Below are 19,399 nucleotides of genomic sequence, written 5' to 3'. Positions count from 1 at the left end.
TTCTGCGGCCACAAACAATACTCCAGGATGGTATGTTGCCTCCCTGGTGCAAGGGTCAAGGATGTCTCGGAGTGGCTGCAGGGCATTCTGGAGGGGGAGGGTGAACAGCCAGTTGTCGTGGTGCATATAGGTACCAACGATATAGGTATAAAATGGGATGAGGTCCTAAAAGCTGAATATAGGGAGTTAGGAGGTAAATTAAAAAATGGGACCTCAAGGTAGTAATCTCAGGATTGCTACCAGTGCCACGTGCTAGTCAGAGTAGAAATAGAAGGATAGTTCAGATGAATACGTGGCTAGAAGAATGGTGCAAAGGGGAAGGATTCAAATTCCTGGGACATTGGAACTGGTTCTGGGGGAGGTGGGACCAGTATAAACTGGACGGTTTGCACCTGGGCAGGACCGGGACCAATGTTCTAGGGGGAATGTTTGCTAGTGCTGTTGGGGAGGGTTTAAACTAAAATGGCAGGGGGTTGGGAACCTGTGCAGGGAGACAGAGGAAAGGGAAGCAAGGATAGAAGCAAAAGACAGGAAGGAGAAAAGCAAAAGTGGAAGTCAGAGAAATCAAGGGTGTAAATCAAACATGGCCGCAGTAAACAATAATTCTAAAAGGTCTAAGAGTGTTAAAAAAACAAGCCTGGAGGCTTTGGGGGAGAAATTCAGTTGTTAGTGCCAGCCGTTAGCGCCTTAAGAGGGCGATAACTGGGGCACGAAGCGGGTAGCGCCCGGGCGCGGCGAGACCTGCGGCTCTCACAAAATTGAGCGGACATTTAGCAGCGGTGCAAAACCGCAACGCCCGATCAGCTGCGCGCGCAGATCCTTACGTCATTTCATGGTGCAACGCCCTTGGTGCGCCCTGAACCGGAACTTCAGTGGCGCCCCCCTCCTTTCCGCCTGGCGCTCCCAGCGACTGGTTGACTGGAACAGTTCCCAGTCGCTGTGGGGCTGGGGGGGGGCGCTATTTAAAGGGGGCTCTTCCTGGCTTCTTAGTGGTAGCCATTTCTGGACCACTCCTTCTGTGAGAGAGAGAGAGATTTGCAGAGAGACAAAGGGAGAGAGCTTTCTGCATTGAGTCAGCGCTCGCACAGGTACTTCTGGCTTCGGCCCAGAACTTTGCAGTTGGATTGATTTGTCAGAGCCATAGTCTTGAGTGGCCACACATTATGGGGGCTGCAATGGGTGGAAATGTTGGGTTTCTCCATTGCATTGAGAGGGCTCAGAGACGCCGAGAGAGAGTGCCAATCATGGCCAGACGGAGGAGGGCCAACAGGCGTCGGCACAGGAGGCCTTACCCTCCCAGGGTATACCGCCAGCAGTTCTACCTCAACATGTCTGAGGAGCAGTGTTTTCGGAGGCTTCGATTCAGAAGGGAGGTGGTCACTGAGCTCTGCCACCTGCTTCAGACAGATCTGCAGCCTCAGCTGAGGAGCAGGATGTCTCTGTCGGTGGCAGTGAAGGTGACAGTGGCCCTCAACTTCTATGCCACCGGCTCCTTCCAATCCGCTACTGGGGACATTGCCAATGTCTCCCAGTTTGCGGTGCATTGCTGCATCCGCCAAGTCACGAATGCCCTCTTCAAAAGGAGACGTCAGTACATTTCCTTCCCCATCACCCTGGACAAGCAGCAAGAGCGCGCAATGGGATTTGCAAAAATAGCGGCTTCCCCATGGTCCAGGGCGCCATTAACTGCATGCATGTAGCTTTGCGGGCGCCTCTAGAGAATGCCGAGGATTGCCGCAACCGGAAGGGGTTCCATTCATTGAACGTGCAGTTGGTGTGTGACCACAGACAGCTGATACTAGCTTTTCAGGCAGCAGCCACGATGCCTTCATCCTGCGCCAGACTTCTGTGGCAGACCTTTTCGAAGCCCCGGCTCACCCAGGAGGCTGGCTTCTCGGGGACAAGGGCTATCCTTTGTGCACCTGGCTGATGACCCCACTCCGTGCGCTCAGCACCCCTGCTGAAGAATGATACAATGAGAGCAATCAAGCGACCAGGAACATCATTGAGCACACAATCGGCGTGCTAAATAAATGGTTCCGCTGTCTGGACCATTCCGGGGGAGCCCTTCAGTACTCACCTGAGCGAGTCTCCCATTTCGTTGTAGTGTGCTGCATGCTGCATAACCTGGCTATCCTCAGGACTCATCCACTGCCAGCAGACATTGGAGCACCACCAGAGGAGGAGGCGGAGGAGGAGGAAGAGCACCAAGACGGGAGGGAGGTACAAAGTGCAAGGGCCATCCGTCAGCGGCTTATTGCAAGTCGGTTCTAGGCCCCCTCTGAGGGAATGGCTTGTGCCATTGAAAGAACATGAATGGAACCGTTCCGCAAACCCTGAGCCGGTCAAGGCAACAAATAGTTCAAAGAGCAAACATTCACAATCTGAATAAAGACAATTATTTATTTATCAAACTCTGTGCCCTTCCTGCATGACAAACAAATACAGAGAAACCCCCAAAAAAACAGTCAGACACATAACTGGCTCTCACAACCTGGAGACAATGAACAAAAGAGTTAACCAAAAATGACCATGATCCTCGGCCTTCACTAAAAAAATTCACAGCATTTTGCCATCCTCCTACTTTTTAGCCTGTGAGGGTGATCTGCTTCGCTTCCGAGATTGGCCCCTTCCCGCCCTGCAGCTCCTCCGCAATGGGACCCCAGTGGCTGCAGCAAGGCTGGGGGAAGGCTGCTGAGTGTCAGAAATTGAGTCAGCAGATGCCCTTGGGGGACGGCCTTGACCAGCTCTGGGCCTGGAGGACCCGGCTGCTGACTGCTCCAACTCTGCATGGGCAGCAGCAGTCTCTCCTACGGGTGGTGGCAGCTGCAGTGGAGGAGCGACAGTGTTGGCAGCAGGAACGCTGCCATCCTGACAGAGCACAGGCACTCCCTGGTCAGACGACACACTGGCACTCGCACGGGGCAGCACTGCAACATGCAGAGCAATCTGCTGAAGCACAGACTGCTGGCCTGCTGCGGCGCGGCGAGGGCCCCGGCAAAATCCTGCCCGATCCAGCGAGGGTGGCAGCAGTAAGTACTCGTGTGGCCCTAATCTGTGTCTGCATCAGACCTCCCACTGACTGCATGGCACGACTAAGCACTTGCGTGGAAGCCGCCTGTGCTGCACCGAAGTCCTGCACACTCCTTGCCTGTGCTGCACCGAAGTCCTGCAGACTCCTTGCCTGTGCTGCCCCGAATTCCTGTACACTCCTTGACAGTGACTCTATGGAGTCAGGCATCCTTGCCACTGCAGCCATGAGCTCAGTGTACCTGTGCTCCGCCTGGGCGCCCATTTCAGTGAGGAGCCGCACCTCCTCTGCGCTCACTGTAGCAGGACTGGAGGCCAGACTCTCCCTCCGGGGAGAAGGCCGCCGAGCTTCCCTACCCCCCCGCGTTGCTGCAGCCCGCTGGGCCCCGGAGCTTCATCCTCCTCAGACCCTTCCCCCCTGCTCCCCTCCAGGGAAGACGTGTCCCCATTATGGCCATGGGATGCCTCGGCTGAGGGTGGCACTGATGGTCCGGCTTCCTCTTCCTGCTCGCCTTCAGAATCACTCACAGTGGCAGCTTCAGGGCCTGCCTCCTCACCTGGCGAATCAGCATCTGAAAGCAGGGAGGTACAAGAGTTGCTTTAGCTTGAGGACAGGGCAGCAGTGAGGGAGGTATGAGTGCTGCAATGCACTGTATTGGTTCAATAGTGGCAAAGGATGCTGGTGTGAGCACAAGTGGAAGGAGAGAGGTCAAAAAGGTGATGACCTTACCATTGCTGTCCAGAACGGGGTCGGCATCTCCAGTGGCAACGGGGCCAATCATCCGGCCTGCCATAACCCGTTCCACTCGCTGCTCCAGATCGCTGAGCTCTTTAAGGTCAGGACGGCCTCCCCCGGTCCGTTACTGCTGCCTCCTATTGTGCGCCAGCTTCCCTGCAAGAGAAAGGACGGGCTCTGAGTACAGTGTGAAGCCCTGATCTTCGCTGCACTGTCTCCCATGGTCGAATAGCCCTTACAGTGTGTAAAGTGGTGAATGTTGGGCGATTGGGCAGATGCATGGCAGATGCAGTATAATGTGGATAAATGCAAGGTTATTCACTTTGGTGGCAAAAACAGAAAGGCAGATTATTATCTGAATGGCAATAGATTGGGAGAAGGGGAAGTGCAACGAGACATTGGTGTCCTTGTGCACCAGTCACTGAAGGTAAGCATGCAGGTGCAGCAGGCGGTTAAGAAGGCAAATGGTATGCTGGCCTTCATAGCGAGAGGATTCGAGTACACGAGCAAGGATGTCTTGCTGCAGTTGTACAGGGCCTTCGTGAGACCACACCTTGAGTATTGTGTGCAGTTTTGGTCGCCTTATCTGAGGAAGGATGTTCTTGCCATGGAGGGAGTGCAGCGAAGATTTAGCAGACTGATACCTGGGATGACAGGAATGACGTATGAAGAGAGATTGGGTCGATTAGGCTTATATTCGCTAGAGTTTAGAAGAATGAGAGGGGATCTCATTGAAAATTATAAAATTCTAACAGGACTAGACAGACTAGATGCAGGAAGGCTATTCCTGATGGCGGGGGAGTCCAGAACCAGGGGTCACAGTCTAAGGATAAGGGGTAAGCCATTTAGGACTGAGATGAGGAGGAATTTCTTCACCCAGAGAGTGGTGAAACTGTGGAATTCTCCACCACAGAAGACATTTGAGGCCAATTCATTAAATATATTCAAGAAGGAGTTAGATATATTTCTTAAGGCTAAGGGGATCAAGGGATATGGGGAGAAAGCAGGGACAGGGTACTGAATTTGGCTGATCAGCCATGATCGGATTGAATGGCGGAGCAGGCTCGAGGGGCCGAATGGCCTACTTCTGCTCCTATCTTCTATGTTTCTATGTTTACACTGCCCCATCAAGCACCCCCAGGACAGGTACAGCATGGTTTAGGTACGAAGTAAAGCTCCCCCAACACTATCCCATTAAACACTCCCAGGGCAGGTACAGTGCAGGTTATATACGGAGTAAAGCTCCTTCTTCATTGTCACATCATACACTCCCAGGACAGGTACAGCACGGGTTAGATGCAGAGTAAAGCTCCCGCTACACCAACCCAGCAAACACTCCCAGGGCAGTACAACACAGGTTAGATACAGCGTCTGAAGCAAGCTCCAGCTTCAGAATTGTAGCCTCAACAGCTGTTTGATGGGACAGTGTAGAGGGAGCTTTACTCTGTATCTAACCCGTGCTCTATCTGCCCTGGGAGTGTTTGATGGGACAGTGTAGAGGGAGCTTTACTCTGTATCTAACCCCTGCTGTACCTGCCCTGGGAGTGTTTGATGGGACAGTGTAGAGGGAGCTTTACTCTGTATCTAACCCCTGCTGTACCTGCCCTGAGAGTGTTTGATGGGACAGTGTAGAGGGAGCTTTACTCTGTATCTAACCCCTGCTGTACCTGCCCTGAGAGTGTTTGATGGGACAGTGTACATAAGAACATAAGAAATAGGAGCAGGAGTAGGCCAATCGGCCCCTCGAGCCTGCTCCGCCATTCAATAAGATCATGGCTGATCTGATCCTAACCGCCAATCTACTATCACAGAACCATCTCCTGAATCTAACAGAATTAGACACACGAAATAGGAGCAGGATCAGGCTACACGGCCCCTGGGCCTGCTCCGCTACCCACAGGGCCATGACCGATCCGAACCTAGACTCATGTCCAAATTCCTGCCCGGTCCCCGTAACCCTTAATTCCCTTTACTTCTAGGAAACTGTCTATTTCTGTTTTAAATTTATGTAATGATGTAGCTTCTACAGCTTTTTGGGGCAGCATATTCCACGGACCTACCACCCTCTGAGTGAAGTAGTTCCTCCTCATCTCAGTTTTGAAAGAGCAGCCCCTTATTCTAAGACTATGCCCCCTAGTTCTAGTTTCACCCATCATCGGGAACATCCTCCCCGCATCCACCCGATCCAATCCCTTCACAATCTTATATGTTTCAATAAGATCGCCTCTCATTCTTCTGAACTCCAATGAGTAGAGTCCCAATCTACTCAACCTCTCCTCATATGTCCATCCCCTCATCCCCGGGATTAACCGAGTGAACCTTCTTTGTACTGACTCGAGAGCAAGTATGTCCTTTCTTAAGTATGGACACCAAAACTGTACGCAGTATTCCAGGTGCGGTCTCACCAATACCTTGTACAACTGAAGCAATACCTCCCTATTTTTATATTCTATCCCCCTAGCAATGAAAGCCAACATTCCATTGGCCTTCTTAATCACTTGCTGCACCTGCATACTAACCTTTTGAGTTTCGTACACCAGGACCCCCAGATCCCTTTGTACTTCAGTACTTTCCAGTTTCTTGCCATTAAGATAATAACTTGCTCTATGATTTTTCCTGCCAAAGTGCATAACCTCACACTTTCCAGTATTGTATTCCATCTGCCAAATCTCTGCCCACTTACTTAGCCTGTCTATGTCCCCTTGCAGGTTTTTTATGTCCTCCTCACTCACTACTTTCCCTCCCATCTTAGTATCATCTGCAAACTTTGATATGTAGAGGGAGCTTTACTCTGTATCTAACCTGTGCTGTACCTGCCCTGGGAGCGTTTGATGGGACAGTGCAGAGGGAGCTTTACTCTGTGTCTAACCCATACTGTACCTGCCCTGGGAATGTTTGATAGGACAGTGTAGAGGGAGCTTTACTCTGTATCTAACCCGTGCTGTACCTGACCTGGGAGTGTTTGATGAGACAATGTAGAGGGAGTTTTACTCTGTATCTAACCCGTGCTGCACCAGCCCTGGGAGTGTTTGATGGGACAGTGCAGAGTGTGCTTTACTCTGTATCTAACCCGTGCTGTACCTGCCCTGGGAGTGTTTGATGGGGCAGTGTAGAGGGAGCTTTTCTCTGTATCTAACCCGTGCTGCACCTGCCCTGGGAGTGTTTGATGGGACAGTGTAGAGGGAGCTTTACTCTATATCTAACCCGTGCTGTACCTGCCCTGGGAGTGTTTGATGGGACAGTGTAGAGGAAGCTTTACTCTGTATCTAACCCGTGCTGTACCTGCCCTGGGAGTGTTTGATGGAACAGTGTAGAGGGAGCTTTACTCTGTATCTAACCTGTGCTGTACCTGCCCTGGGAGTGTTTGATGGAACAGTGTAGAGGGAGCTTTACTCTGTACCCAACCCGTGCTGTACCTGGGGCCAAAGTTGAGGATGAGCTAGTGCAGTGGGGGATATTTGATCTGTTGTGGGAGGGGTAGACCATCCCTTGAATGGGTTGTAATCAGTCAGTGTTTGCAGTGACTGTTTGCAGTTACCCCTGTGTTGTGTGGTGTATTGCCCATCTTGCTGTGTAGATTTGTATCAGTCACAGGGTGAGTTGTGATGTTGAATGCCCATTGACTCCTGATGCCGTTTCCCTCAATCTTTGCCTTGTCCATGGGGGGAGGTGGCTCTCTGTCAGACCTGAGACCCTCCCAACACAAAGGGAGGGTCAAATTGACCGGTATTTCACTTGAGTCTTGACTCGGGCACCCCCCTTTCTGCCTGACGTATCCTCACCCTCAGCAGAATGGGGAGTTCCTGGGCAGAGAGGAGTGATTGAACAGCCAATGTGTTTGTTTTGCAGGCTACCCTGGCGAGGTTGATATTCGAGTGGTTCGCATCAACTACCACGAATATGCTATTGTAATCTACGATAGCCGGATGGCGGGTATCAAGCTGTCGTCAGTGGTCCTGTACGGTAAGAGATTCTGCATCACCTCTTTCACACACCACTTTCTAAGGTTTATTTCTGTACTATAACTAAATGCTCATCTCACAGGAAGGACACGGAAGCTGAGGAAGGAAATCATTGAACAGTTTAAAGAGTTTACATTGGAACAAGGAATCCCAGCGACCACGGTCGCATTTCTGTCCGAAACAGGTACGCACACCACGAGCCCCTAAGGGTCCAACAATGTTCTCAATCAGAGAAAGACACAGACAAAGGGTTTGGGGATGGTGGAAGGTGAAGGGTTGCAGCGTAGAGTTTAGACAGGTCGAAGGTTATGGTAAAGATAAGTTCATGTGGAGATACAACAGAAGGACATTAGGTTTCTGTAGAAGATGTGGAGCCTGAGGAACGAGAGCTAACATTTCCCTTCAGACAGGATTTTGCAAATTGCTCACAGGGGCAAGCTGAAGATGTGGAGTCCGAATGTCTGGGCCGTTGATCCCAACATAAGAACAAGCATGGGACCACCCAGGAGCTTCTGCCCACCCTGCCAACCTTGCTGGGCTCGAGTGGGGGTTCCCTCTTTTAAATCTTCCCACTGTCCGTCAATGGGCACATGTAGCAGAGGGATTGGTATTGTGGCGGAGACCCACTGCTTCAACAGGCCCCAACATCCCCAGGCCTGGCAGTGCTTGGATACAGAGCCCTTATAAAGGGGAGCAATCCCTGAACTCTTCCCGCTTCTGCTTCAGGGGTTCACTTCCCGGGCCTGACCCCAGGCTAAGACCCGGGGCTGACCCCAGACCACAACCCTGGCCTGACCCCAGGCCGAGACCCGGGCCTGACCCCAGGCCGAGACCCGGGCCTGACCCCAGGCCGACACCCGGGCCTGACCCCAGACCGAGACACGGGCCTGACCCCAGGCCTAGACCCGGGCCTGACCCCAGACCACAACCCTGGCCTGACCCCAGACCGAGACCCGTACCTGACCACAGATCGAGACCCGGGCCTGACCCCAGACCGCGACCCTGGCCCGACCCCAGAGCGAGACCCGGGCCTGACCCCAGACCGAGACCCGGGCCTGACCCCAGATCGAGACCCGGGCCTGACCCCAGACCGTGACCCTGGCCTGACCCCAGAGCGAGACCCGGGCCTGACCCCAGACCGAGACCCGGGCCTGACCCCAGACCGAGACCCGGGCCTGACCCCAGACCGCGACCCTGGCCTGGCCCCAGAGCTAGACCCAGGCCTGACCCCGACCGAGACCCAGGCCTGACCCCAGACCGAGACCCAGGCCTGACCCCAGAGTGATACCCGGGCCTGACCCCCACCGAGATCCAGCCCTGACCCAGACCAAGACCCAGGCCTGACCCCAGGCCGAGACCCGGGCCTGACCACAGAGCAAGAACCGGATCTGACCCCAGACCACGACCCTGGCCTGATCCCAGACCCAGACCCGGGCCTGACCCCAGACCGAGACCCGGGCCTGACCCCAGAGTGAGACCCGGGCCTGACCCCAGGCCGAGACCCAGGCCTGACCCCAGAGTGAGACCCGGGCCTGACCCCATTCCGAGACCCGGGCCTGACCCCAGACCGAGACCCGGGCCTGACCCCAGACCGCGAACCGGGCCTGACCTCAGACCGAGACCCGGGCCTGACCCCAAACCGAGACCCGGGCCTGACCCCAGAGCGAGACCCGGGCCTGACCCCAGACCGAGACCCGGGCCTGATCCCAGACCGAGAACCGGGCCTGACCCCAGATCGAGACCCGGGCCTGACCCCCACCGAGACCTGGCCCTGACCCGTGCCCGAGACCCGGACCTGACCCCAGAGCGAGACCCAGGCCTGACCCCAGAGCGAGACCCGGGCCTGACCCCAGGCCGAGACCCGGGCCTGACCCCAGACCGAGACCCGGGCCTGACCCCAGACCGAGACCCGGGCCTGACCCCAGGCCGAGACCCGGGCCTGACCCCAGGCCGAGACCCGGGCCTGACCCCAGGCCGAGACCCGGGCCTGACCCCCAACCGAGACCCGGGCCTGACCCCAGCCCGAGACCCGGGCCTGACCCCAGACCGAGACCCGGGCCTGACCCCAGGCCGAGACCCGGGCCTGTCCCCAGACCGAGACCCAGGCCTGACCCCAGGCCGAGACCCGGGCCTGACCCTAGACCACGACCCTGGCCTGACCCCAGGCCGAGACCCGGGCCTGACCCCAGAGCGAGACCCGGGCATGACCCCAGAGCGAGACCCGGGCCTGACCCCAGCCCGAGACCCGGGCCTGCCCCCAGACCGCGACCCTGGCCTGACCCCAGAGCTAGACCCAGGCCTGACCCCAGGCCGAGACATGGGCCTGACCCCAAGCCGAGATCCGGGCCTGACCCCAGACCAAGGGCCGGGCCTGGAGTCTTTATTAGTCCCTCCGCCGACCAGGTACCCACTGAGCCTCCTTTCAATTGACTACTGGGTGAGCTGCTGGATCCCAGGCTGGGTCCAAGGAAACACCCATGCTGGGAATGCCCTCCCCCAGACCAGGCCTCCTCTGAACAGGGAGCTGTGTTTGGGGCAGGCAAAGGCTATGTGTGAAACAAGGCCCCACCACAATACAGTAACGCAGCCCAGGCCACGAGTATCTGGGATATGGCCAAATTCACAGCAACTTCCACTGCATTCCCGCCTGATGTAGTGGAAGACTGCAGGAATCACCCCCAATACTTAATTCTATATATTGACCACACAAACCCCTCGATTAGATTCCAGCCTTTAACCAACTCCCGATTATCTGTTATTTTATACGTAAATCCCGGGAACTCCTTGATTGGATTCGAGTCAACTGCACCATGTGGGAGTTTGTGGAGAGAATCGCGATCCCAGATGATCACGTTTGCAGCAAGTGCCTGCATCTTGAGAAACTTCAGCTCAGAGTTTTTGAGCTGGAGTCCGAGGTGCTGACATTGCGGGGCATCAGGGAGGGGGAGAGTTACCAGAACACTTTGATCCACGAGGCAGTCACACCCTTTAGGTTAGGTAGTGGCACAAGTCTGGTTAGTGGTCAGGGACAGGAAGGTGTGACTGCGACTCAGGCAGGTAAGGGGACCCTGGAGGAGCCTTGTCCTTTGCCCTTATCCAACAGGTACGAGGTTCTTGCTGCCTGTGTGAATGAGGGCAAAGTCTGCAGGGTGGATGAGCAAACTGACCACGGCACCGTGGTACAGGAGGGCATTGAAGTGGGGGGAGTGAAAGGGAATGTAGTTGTGGGAGGGGACAGTATAGTCAGGGGGATAAATTCTATTCTGTGCAGCCACGACCGGGAGTTCCGAAGATTGTGTTGCCTGCCCGGTGCTAGGTTTAAGTATATTTCCTTGCAGTTGGAGAAGAGTTTGGAGTGGGAGTGGGGAGGATCCAGTTGTCATGGTCCATGTAGAAACCAACAACATAGGTAGAACTAGGAATGAGATTCTGCTGAGAGAGTTTGATGGGCTAGGATCCAAATTAAAATGCAGAACCTCAAAAGTAATAATCTCTGGATTGTTACCTGAGCCACGCACAAATTGGCATTGGGACAAGCAGAGAGTTAAATGCATGGCTCAAAGAGTGTTGTGGGAGGAAGGGGTTTTGATTCTCAGGGCACTGGCGCCAGTACTCGGGAAAGAGGGAGCTGTTCCTTCCATTGGGGCGAGCGCCACTTAAACCGGGCTGGGGCCAGTGTCGTGGCGAATCGCATAATTAGGGCTGTAGATAGGGCTTTAAACTAAAAAGGGGGGGGAGGGGTCAGTGAGGGGAAATTTAGAAATCTAAACAGAAAAGTCTTGGCAATAGAGCAGTGTAGCGATTTGAGTAAAGAGAAGCAGATTGTGACAGGAAGGGACAGAGAGTTTTACAGTAAAAGTGTATCAGCTAATAAGGTGAAAGCAGGTAAAAAGTTAAAATTAAAGGCTCTTTATCTGAATGCATGAAGCATTCATAACAAGATAGTGGCACAAATAGAGATAAATGGGTTTGATCTAATAGCCATTACAGAGATGTGGTTGCAAGGTGACCAATGTTGGGAACTAAATATTCCAGGGTACTTGACATTCCAAAAAGACAGACAGAATGGAAAAGGAGGTAGGGGGGGACGTAGCCCCGATAATAATGGATGGCATAGGGACAGTAGTGAGAAAGGATATTGGCTCAGAAGATCAGGAAGTAGAATCAGTATGGGTGGAGATAAGGAATAACAAGGGGCAAAAAACACTGGTGGGTGTAGTATACCGGCCCCCTAACAGTAGCTATGCCGTTGGACAGAGGATTTATCAAAAAATAATAGGAGCTTGTAACAAAGGTAATGCAATAATCGTGGGGGACTTTAATCTTCATACAGATTGGGCAAATCAAATTGGCAAAGGTAGTCTGGAGGACAAGCTCATGGAATGCATTTGAGACAGTTTTCTAGAATACATTGTGGAACCAAGCAGGGAACAGGTTATGTTAGATCTTGTATTGTGTAATGGAACAGGGTTAATTAATAATATTTATTAAAGGATCCTTTATGGAAGAGTGATCATATCATAGAATTTCACATTGAGTTTAAGAGTGACATACTTAAGTCTGAAACTAGAGTCTTAAACTTAAATAATGCCAATGACATAGTTATGAGGGGCTAGTTGGCTAAGGCAGATTGTGAAATTAGATTAAAAGATATGGCGGTAGATAAGCAGCGAAAAACATTTAAAGAAATATTTCAAAATTCTCAACAAATATACATTCCACTGAGAAATAAAAATGCCAGTAGAGTAGAGATCAGTAGAGAAAAAGTACTTGAGCAACTAATGGGACTAAAGGCCGACAAATCCCCTGGACCTGATGGCCTATAGCCTAGAGTTCTAAAAGAGGTGACTGTGGATGGGGTGTATTTGGACTTTCAGAAGGCTTTCGATAAGGTCCCGCATAAGAGATTAGCGTGCAAAGTTAAAGCACATGGGATTGGGGGCAAGGTACTGACTTGGATAGAGAACTGGTTGGCAGACAGGAAATAAAGAGTTGGAATAAACGGGTCTTTTTCCGAGTGGCAGGCAGTGACTAATGGGGTACCGCAGGGATCGGTGCTAGGACCTCAGCTATTCACAATATATATTAATGATTTAGACGAGTGAACTAGATGTAATATCTCCAAGTTTGCAGACGACCCAAAGCTGGGTGGGTGTGTGTGCAGTGAGGAGGATGCAGAGAAACTCCAGTATGATTTGGACAGGTTGGGTGATTGGGCAGATGCATGGCAGATGCAGTATAATGTGGATAAATGCGAGGTTATCCACTTTGGTGGCAAAAACAGGAAGGCAGATTATTATCTGAATGGCAATAGATCGGGAGAAGGGGAAGTGCAACAAGACCTGGGTGGCCTTGTGCACCAGTCGCTGAAGGTAAACATGCAGGTGCAGCAGGTGGTTAAGAAGTCAAATGGTATGTTGGCCTTCATAGCGAGAGGATTCGAGTACAGGAGTAAGGATGTCTTGCTGCAGTTGTACAGGGCCTTGGTGAGACCACACCTTGAGTATTGTGTGCAGTTTTGGTCACCTTATCTAAGGAAGGATGTTCTTGCCATGGAGGGAGTGCAGCGAAGATTCACCAGACTGATACCTGGGATGGCAGGAATGACGTTTGAGGAGAGATTGGGTCAATTGGGCTTATACTCGCTGGAGTGTAGAAGAATGAGAGGGGATCTCATTGAAACTTATAAAATTCTAACAGGACTAGACAGACGAGATGCAAGAAGGATGTTCCAGATGGCGGGGGAGTCCAGAATCAGGGGTCACAGTCTAAGGATAAGGGGTAAGCCATTTAGGACTGAGATGAGGAGGAATTTCTTCACCCATAGAGTGGTGAACCTATGGAATTCTCTACCACAGAAGGCAGTTGAGGCCAATTCATTAAATATATTCAAGAAGGAGTTAGATATATTTCTTAAGGCTAAAGGGATCAAGGGATATGGGGAGAAGGCAGGGACAGGGCACTGAATTTGGATGATCAGCCATGATCTCATTAAATAGCGGAGCAGGCTCGAGGGGCCGAATGGCCTACTCCTGCTCCTATCTTCTATGTTTCTACGACTGCAGAGATAGTGGATGCATTGGTTGTGATCTTCCAAAATTCCCTAGATTCTAGAACGGTCCAAGCAGATTGGAGGGTAGCAAATGTAACCCTGCTATTCAAGAAAGGAGAGCGAAAACAGGGAACAACAGACCAGTTAGCCTGATATCAGTTGTTGGGAAAATGCTGAAATCCATTATTATGGAAGTGGTAACAGGGCCTTTAGAAAACCATAATATGATTAGGCAGAGTCAACATGGTTTTATGAAAGGGAAATCATGTTTAACAAATTTATTGGAGTTTTTTGAGGATGTAACTAGCAAGGTAGATAAAGGGGAACCAGTGGATGTAGTATATTTAGATTTCCAACAGCCATTCTAAAAGGTGCCACATAAAAGGTTGTTATGCAGGATGGGGTTGGGGTAATATATTAGCATGGATGGAGGACTGATTAACAGACAGAAAACAGAGAGTTGGGATAAATGGGTCATTTTCCGATTGGCAGGCTGTAACTAGTGGGGTGCTGCAAGAATCAGTGTTTGGGCCTCAGCTAGATACAATTTATATTAATGACTTAGATGAAGGGACTGAGTGCAATGTATCCAAGTTGGCTGACGATACAAAGCTAGGTGGGAAAGTAAGCTGTGAGGAGAACACAAAGAACCTGCAAAGGGATAGAGACAGGTTAAGTGAGTGGGCAATAAGGTGGCAGATGGAGTATAATGTGGGGAAATGTGAGGTTATTCACTTTGGTCGGAAGAATAGAGAAACAGAATATTTTTCAATGGGGAGAAACTATTAAATGTTGGTGTTCAGAGAGATTTGGGTGTCCTCGTACAGGAAACACAGAGAGTTAGCGTGGGGATACAGCAAGCAATTAGGAAGGCAAATGGCATGTTGGCCTTTATTGTAAGGGGGTTGGAGTATAAGAGTGAGGAAGTCTTGCTACAATTGTACAGGGCCTTGGTGAGACCACACCGGGAGTACTGTGCACAGTTCTGGTCTCCTTATCTGAGGAAGGATATACTTGCCTTAGAGGCAGTGCAACGAAGGTTCACTAGACTGATTCCTGGGTTGTCCTATGAGGAGCGATCGTGTAGAATGGGCCGATACTCTCTGGAGTTTAGAAGGGTGAGAGGCGATCTCATTGAAACATACAAGATTCTGAGGGGGATTGACAGGGTAGATGCTGAGAGGTTGTTTCCCCCTGGCTGGAGAGTCTAGAACTAGGGGACATAGTCTCAGGATAAGGGGTCGGTCATTTAAGACTGAGATGAGGAGAAATTTCTTCACTCAGAGGGTTGTGAATCTTTGGAATTCTCTACCCCAAAGGGCAGTGGATGCTGAATCAAAGAGTATATTCACTCCTGGGTACCCGTTACTCGATATATAAACCCCGCCACCCCCCAACGATCCCCTCGATTAGATTCCAGCCTGTAACTCACTCGCATGTATCTCTTAATAATAAAAAACAGAAAATGCTGGAAATACTCAGGAGGTCAGGCAACACCTGGAACAGGTTAAGCAAGTACAGAGTACAAGGAGGAGGGGAGGAAAGGACAAAAGGGTGGAAGGCAGGAGACATTTAATGGCAAAACGGTGGATGGCGCAAGGTGAAAGGTGATGGTACTGGGGCAAGTAAAGAAACAAAAGATGGGTCTAAAGGAGGTGTAAATGGCAATGGCAGAATCATCAGCAACAGCTGCCATCCGAATAAATGGGGGCAGAGGTTATGATCGGAAATTTTTTAACTCAGTGTTGTGTCCGGAAGGCTGTCGTATGAGGAGAGATTGGGTCGACTAGGCCTGCATTCACTAGAGTTTAGAAGAATGAGTCATAGAGTCAGAGTTATACAGCATAGAAAGAGGCCCTTCGGCCCATCGCGTCCGCGCCGGCCATCAAGCCCTGTCTAATCTAATCCCATTTTCCAGCATTTGGTCCGTAGCCTTGTATGCTATGGCATTTCAAGTGCTCATCCAAATGCTTCTTGAATGTTGTGAGGGTTCCTGCCTCTACCACCCTTTCAGGCAGTGAGTTCCAGATTCCAACCACCCTCTGGGTGAAAAAGTTTTTTCTCAAATCCCCTCTAAACCTCCTACCCCTTACCTTGAATCTATGCCCCCTTGTTATTGACCCCTCTACTAGGGAAAAGTTCCTTTCTATCTACCCTATCTATGCCCCTCATAATTTTGTACACTTCAATCAGGTCCCCCCTCAGCCTTCTCTGCTCCAAGGAAAACAAACCCAGCCTGTCCAGTCTTTCTTCACAGCTGAAGCGCTCCAGCCCAGGTAACATCCTGGTAAATCTCCTCTGCACCCTCTCCAAGGCAATCACATCCTTCCTATAGTGAGGCGACCAGAACTGCACACAGTTCTCCAACTGTGGCCTTACCAGCGTTTTGTACAGCTCCATCATATCCTCCCTGCTCTTATATTCTATGCCTCGGCTAATGAAGGCAAGTATCCCATATGCCTTTTTAACCACCTTATCCACCTGTTCTGCTGCCTTCAGGGATCTATGTACATGCACACCAAGGTCCCTCTGATCCTCTGTCTTTCCTAGGGTCTTACTACTCATTGTGTATTCCCTTGCCTTGTTAGTCCCTCCAAAATGCATCACCTCACACTTTTCAGGGTTAAATTCCATTTGCCACTGTTCCGCCCATCTGACCAAAACATCTATATCGTCCTGTAGCCTTAGGCTTCCCTCCTCGCTATTTACCACCCCACCAATTTTCGTGTCATCTGCGAACTTACTGATCATACCTTTTACATTCACATCCAAATCATTAATGTAGACCACAAACAGCAAGGGACCCAGCACCGTTCCGGCGGTACCCCACTGGACACAGGCTTCCAGTCACAAAAACAACCTTCGACCATCACCCTCTGCCTTCTGCCACTAAGCCAGTTTTGGATCCAATGTGCCAAGGCACCCTGGATCCCATGGGCTCTTACCTTCTTGACCAGTTTCCTGTGCGGGACTTTATCGAAAGCCTTACTGAAATCCATGTAAACCACATCCACTGCACTACCCTCATCCACGCACCTAGCCCCCCCCCTCAAAAAATGCAATCAAATTTGTCAGGCATGATCTTCCCTTGACAAAGCCATGCTGGCTATCCCTAATTAATCCTTGCCTCTCCAAGTGGAGACTAATTCTGCCCCTCAGAATTTTTTCCAGTAATTTCCCAACCACTGATGTTAGGCTCACTGGCCTGTAATTCCCTGGTTTATCCCTACTACCCTTCTTGAATAATGGTACTACGTTAGCTGTTCTCCAGTCCTCTGGCACATCCCCTGTGGCCAGAGAGGTTCTGAAAATTTGTGTCAGAGCCCCTGCAATCTCCTCCTTTGCCTCACACTGCAGCCTGGGATACATCTCGTCCGGGCCTGAGGATTTATCCACTTTTAAGCCTGCTAAAACCGCTAATACCTCCTCCCTCTCGATGCTAATATGTTCAAGTATATCACAGTCCCCCTGCCCAATTTCTATGCCCACATCATCCTTCTCCATAGTGAACACAGATGCAAAAAATTCATTTAAAACCCCACCTACATCTTCTGGCTCTACAGACAGTTTGCCACTTTGGTCCCTAATGGGCCCTACTCGTTCCCTAGTTATCCTCTTGCCCTTAATATACTTATAAAACACTTTAGGATTTTCCTTTATTTTGCTCGCCAGTGTTATTTCATGGATCTCATTGAAATGTTTAAAATTCTGACAGGGCTAGACAGACTGGATGCAGGGAGGATGTTTCCCCTGGCTGGGAGGTCTAGAACAAGGGGTCACAGTCTCAGGATACGTAGAACATTTAGGACTGAGATGAGGAGAAATTTCTTCACTCAGAAGGTGGTGAACCTGTGGAATTTTCTACCACAGAAGGCTGTGGAGGCCAAGTCACTGAATATATTTAAGAAGGAGATAGATAGATTTCTAGACACAAAAGGCATCAAGGGGTATGGGGAGAGAACGGGAATATGGTTTTGAGATAGAGGATCAGCCATGATCATATTGAATGGCGGAGCAGGCTCGAAGGGCCGAATGGCCGACTCTTGCTCCTATTTTTCTATGTTTCTAAAGTGCCTAATCGAAATATGAGGTGCTATTCCTTGAGTTTGTGTTGAGCTTCACTGGAACAGTGTAAGAGGCTGAGGTCAAAGCAGGAGTGGTCCGGAGAATTAAAATGACAAGCGAGCGGAAGCCCGTGTATCTCTTATTCTATATATAAATCCCCCGAAGCCCTCGATTAGATTCTTGCCGGTATCTCACTCCCAGGTATCTGTTAATCTATATATTAACTACCCGAACCCCTCAATTAGATTCCACCCTATATCTCACTCACGGGTATCTATTATTCTATCTTTTCCACCCAAATCTCTTCATTGTATTCCAGCCTTTAACTAACTCCCGGTTATCTGTCAATTTATACATAAATCCTCGGAACTCCTTGATTGGATTCGAGTTGTAACTCACTCCCGGGTATCTGTTATTCTATATACAAACCATCCAAACCCCTCAATTAGATTCCTGCTGGTATCTCATCCCTGGGTATCTGTTATTCTGTATATTTCCCACATTACAACAGTGACTACACTTCAAAAGTACTTATTGGCTATAAAGCACTTTGGGATGTACAGTGGTTGTGAAAGGCGCTATACAAATGCAAGTCTTTCTTTCCTTCTTATTAATTACCCGAATCCCTCAGGCAGATTCAAGCCTGCAACTCCCTCCCAGGTATCTGTTCTTCTATATATAAACCACCCGAACCCCTTAACTGGGTTCCAGCCTTTAACTAACTCCCGAATATCTGTTATTTTATACATAAATCCCGGGAACACCTTGATTGGATTTCAGCCTGTAACTAACTCCCAGGTGTCTGTTATTCTATATACAAACCAACCAAACCCCTTGATTAGATTCCAGCCTGTATTTCACGACTGTGAATCATTTACTCTTCATATAAACCCCTCGATTAGATTCCAGCCTGTAACTCACTCGCGGGAGTCTGTTATTCTATATATAAACCCCCCGAACCTCTCGATTAGATTCCAGCCTGTAACTCACTCAGGGTATCTGTTATTCTTTATATAAACCCACTGAAGCACTTGATTAGATCCCAGCCTGTAACTATCTCCCGGGTATCTGTTATTCTATATGTAAACCACCTGAAGCCCTCGATTACATTCTAGCCTGTAACTCACTCCAGGGTATCTGTTACTCTCTATATTGACAGCCCAAACTCTTCGATTAGATTGAAGCCTTTTACACACTCTGTTATATATAGAGGTACAGAAATGGGCAGATTGATTAATTGGATTTCTGATGAGAATGGGATTTACTCACTCACTCAGATTGTAGAATGCAGCAGCAGACACGAGGCTACCTCACCTGCTCTACACAGCCTGCCCACTGTGCTGCTGTTCTACATAACATATTTATAATCAATTTCAAATTGAAACAGAGAGAGAGAAAAGATAAATAAAAGGAGGGAGAGAGATAAAAAGAGGAAGAGAGACAGAGAGAAGAGGAAGCATTTGAAATCAGTTGATCTGCTAGTTATGTGATGTGGAATCATCGAGATCCGATTGTTACACTGTAGTCAGGATGAGGAAGGTATTTCAGGCCTTT

General features: G+C 50.3%; 1 protein-coding gene across 2 annotated transcripts in view; it reads left to right on the top strand.

Annotated features, from left to right (window-relative positions):
- The window catches only part of LOC147101937 (lipocalin-like), a 41,901-nt gene that overhangs the window by 17,473 nt on the left and 5,029 nt on the right, over nt 1-19,399 (top strand). For both annotated transcript variants that reach the window (XM_085965954.1, XM_085965953.1), the window contains exons 4-5: nt 7,616-7,729; nt 7,811-7,912. In XM_085965954.1, the coding sequence (XP_085822080.1) occupies nt 7,616-7,729; nt 7,811-7,912 (216 nt within the window). The remainder of the gene's footprint in view (nt 1-7,615; nt 7,730-7,810; nt 7,913-19,399) is intronic.

This window comes from Somniosus microcephalus, chromosome 23 (genome assembly GCF_052327205.1).
Source record: "Somniosus microcephalus isolate GS21.2 chromosome 23, FLI_Smic_1.0, whole genome shotgun sequence".
NCBI lineage: Eukaryota > Metazoa > Chordata > Chondrichthyes > Squaliformes > Somniosidae > Somniosus > Somniosus microcephalus.
The sequence above is the reverse complement of the archived record's forward strand: the minus strand, read 5'-3'. Positions and strand labels throughout refer to the sequence as shown.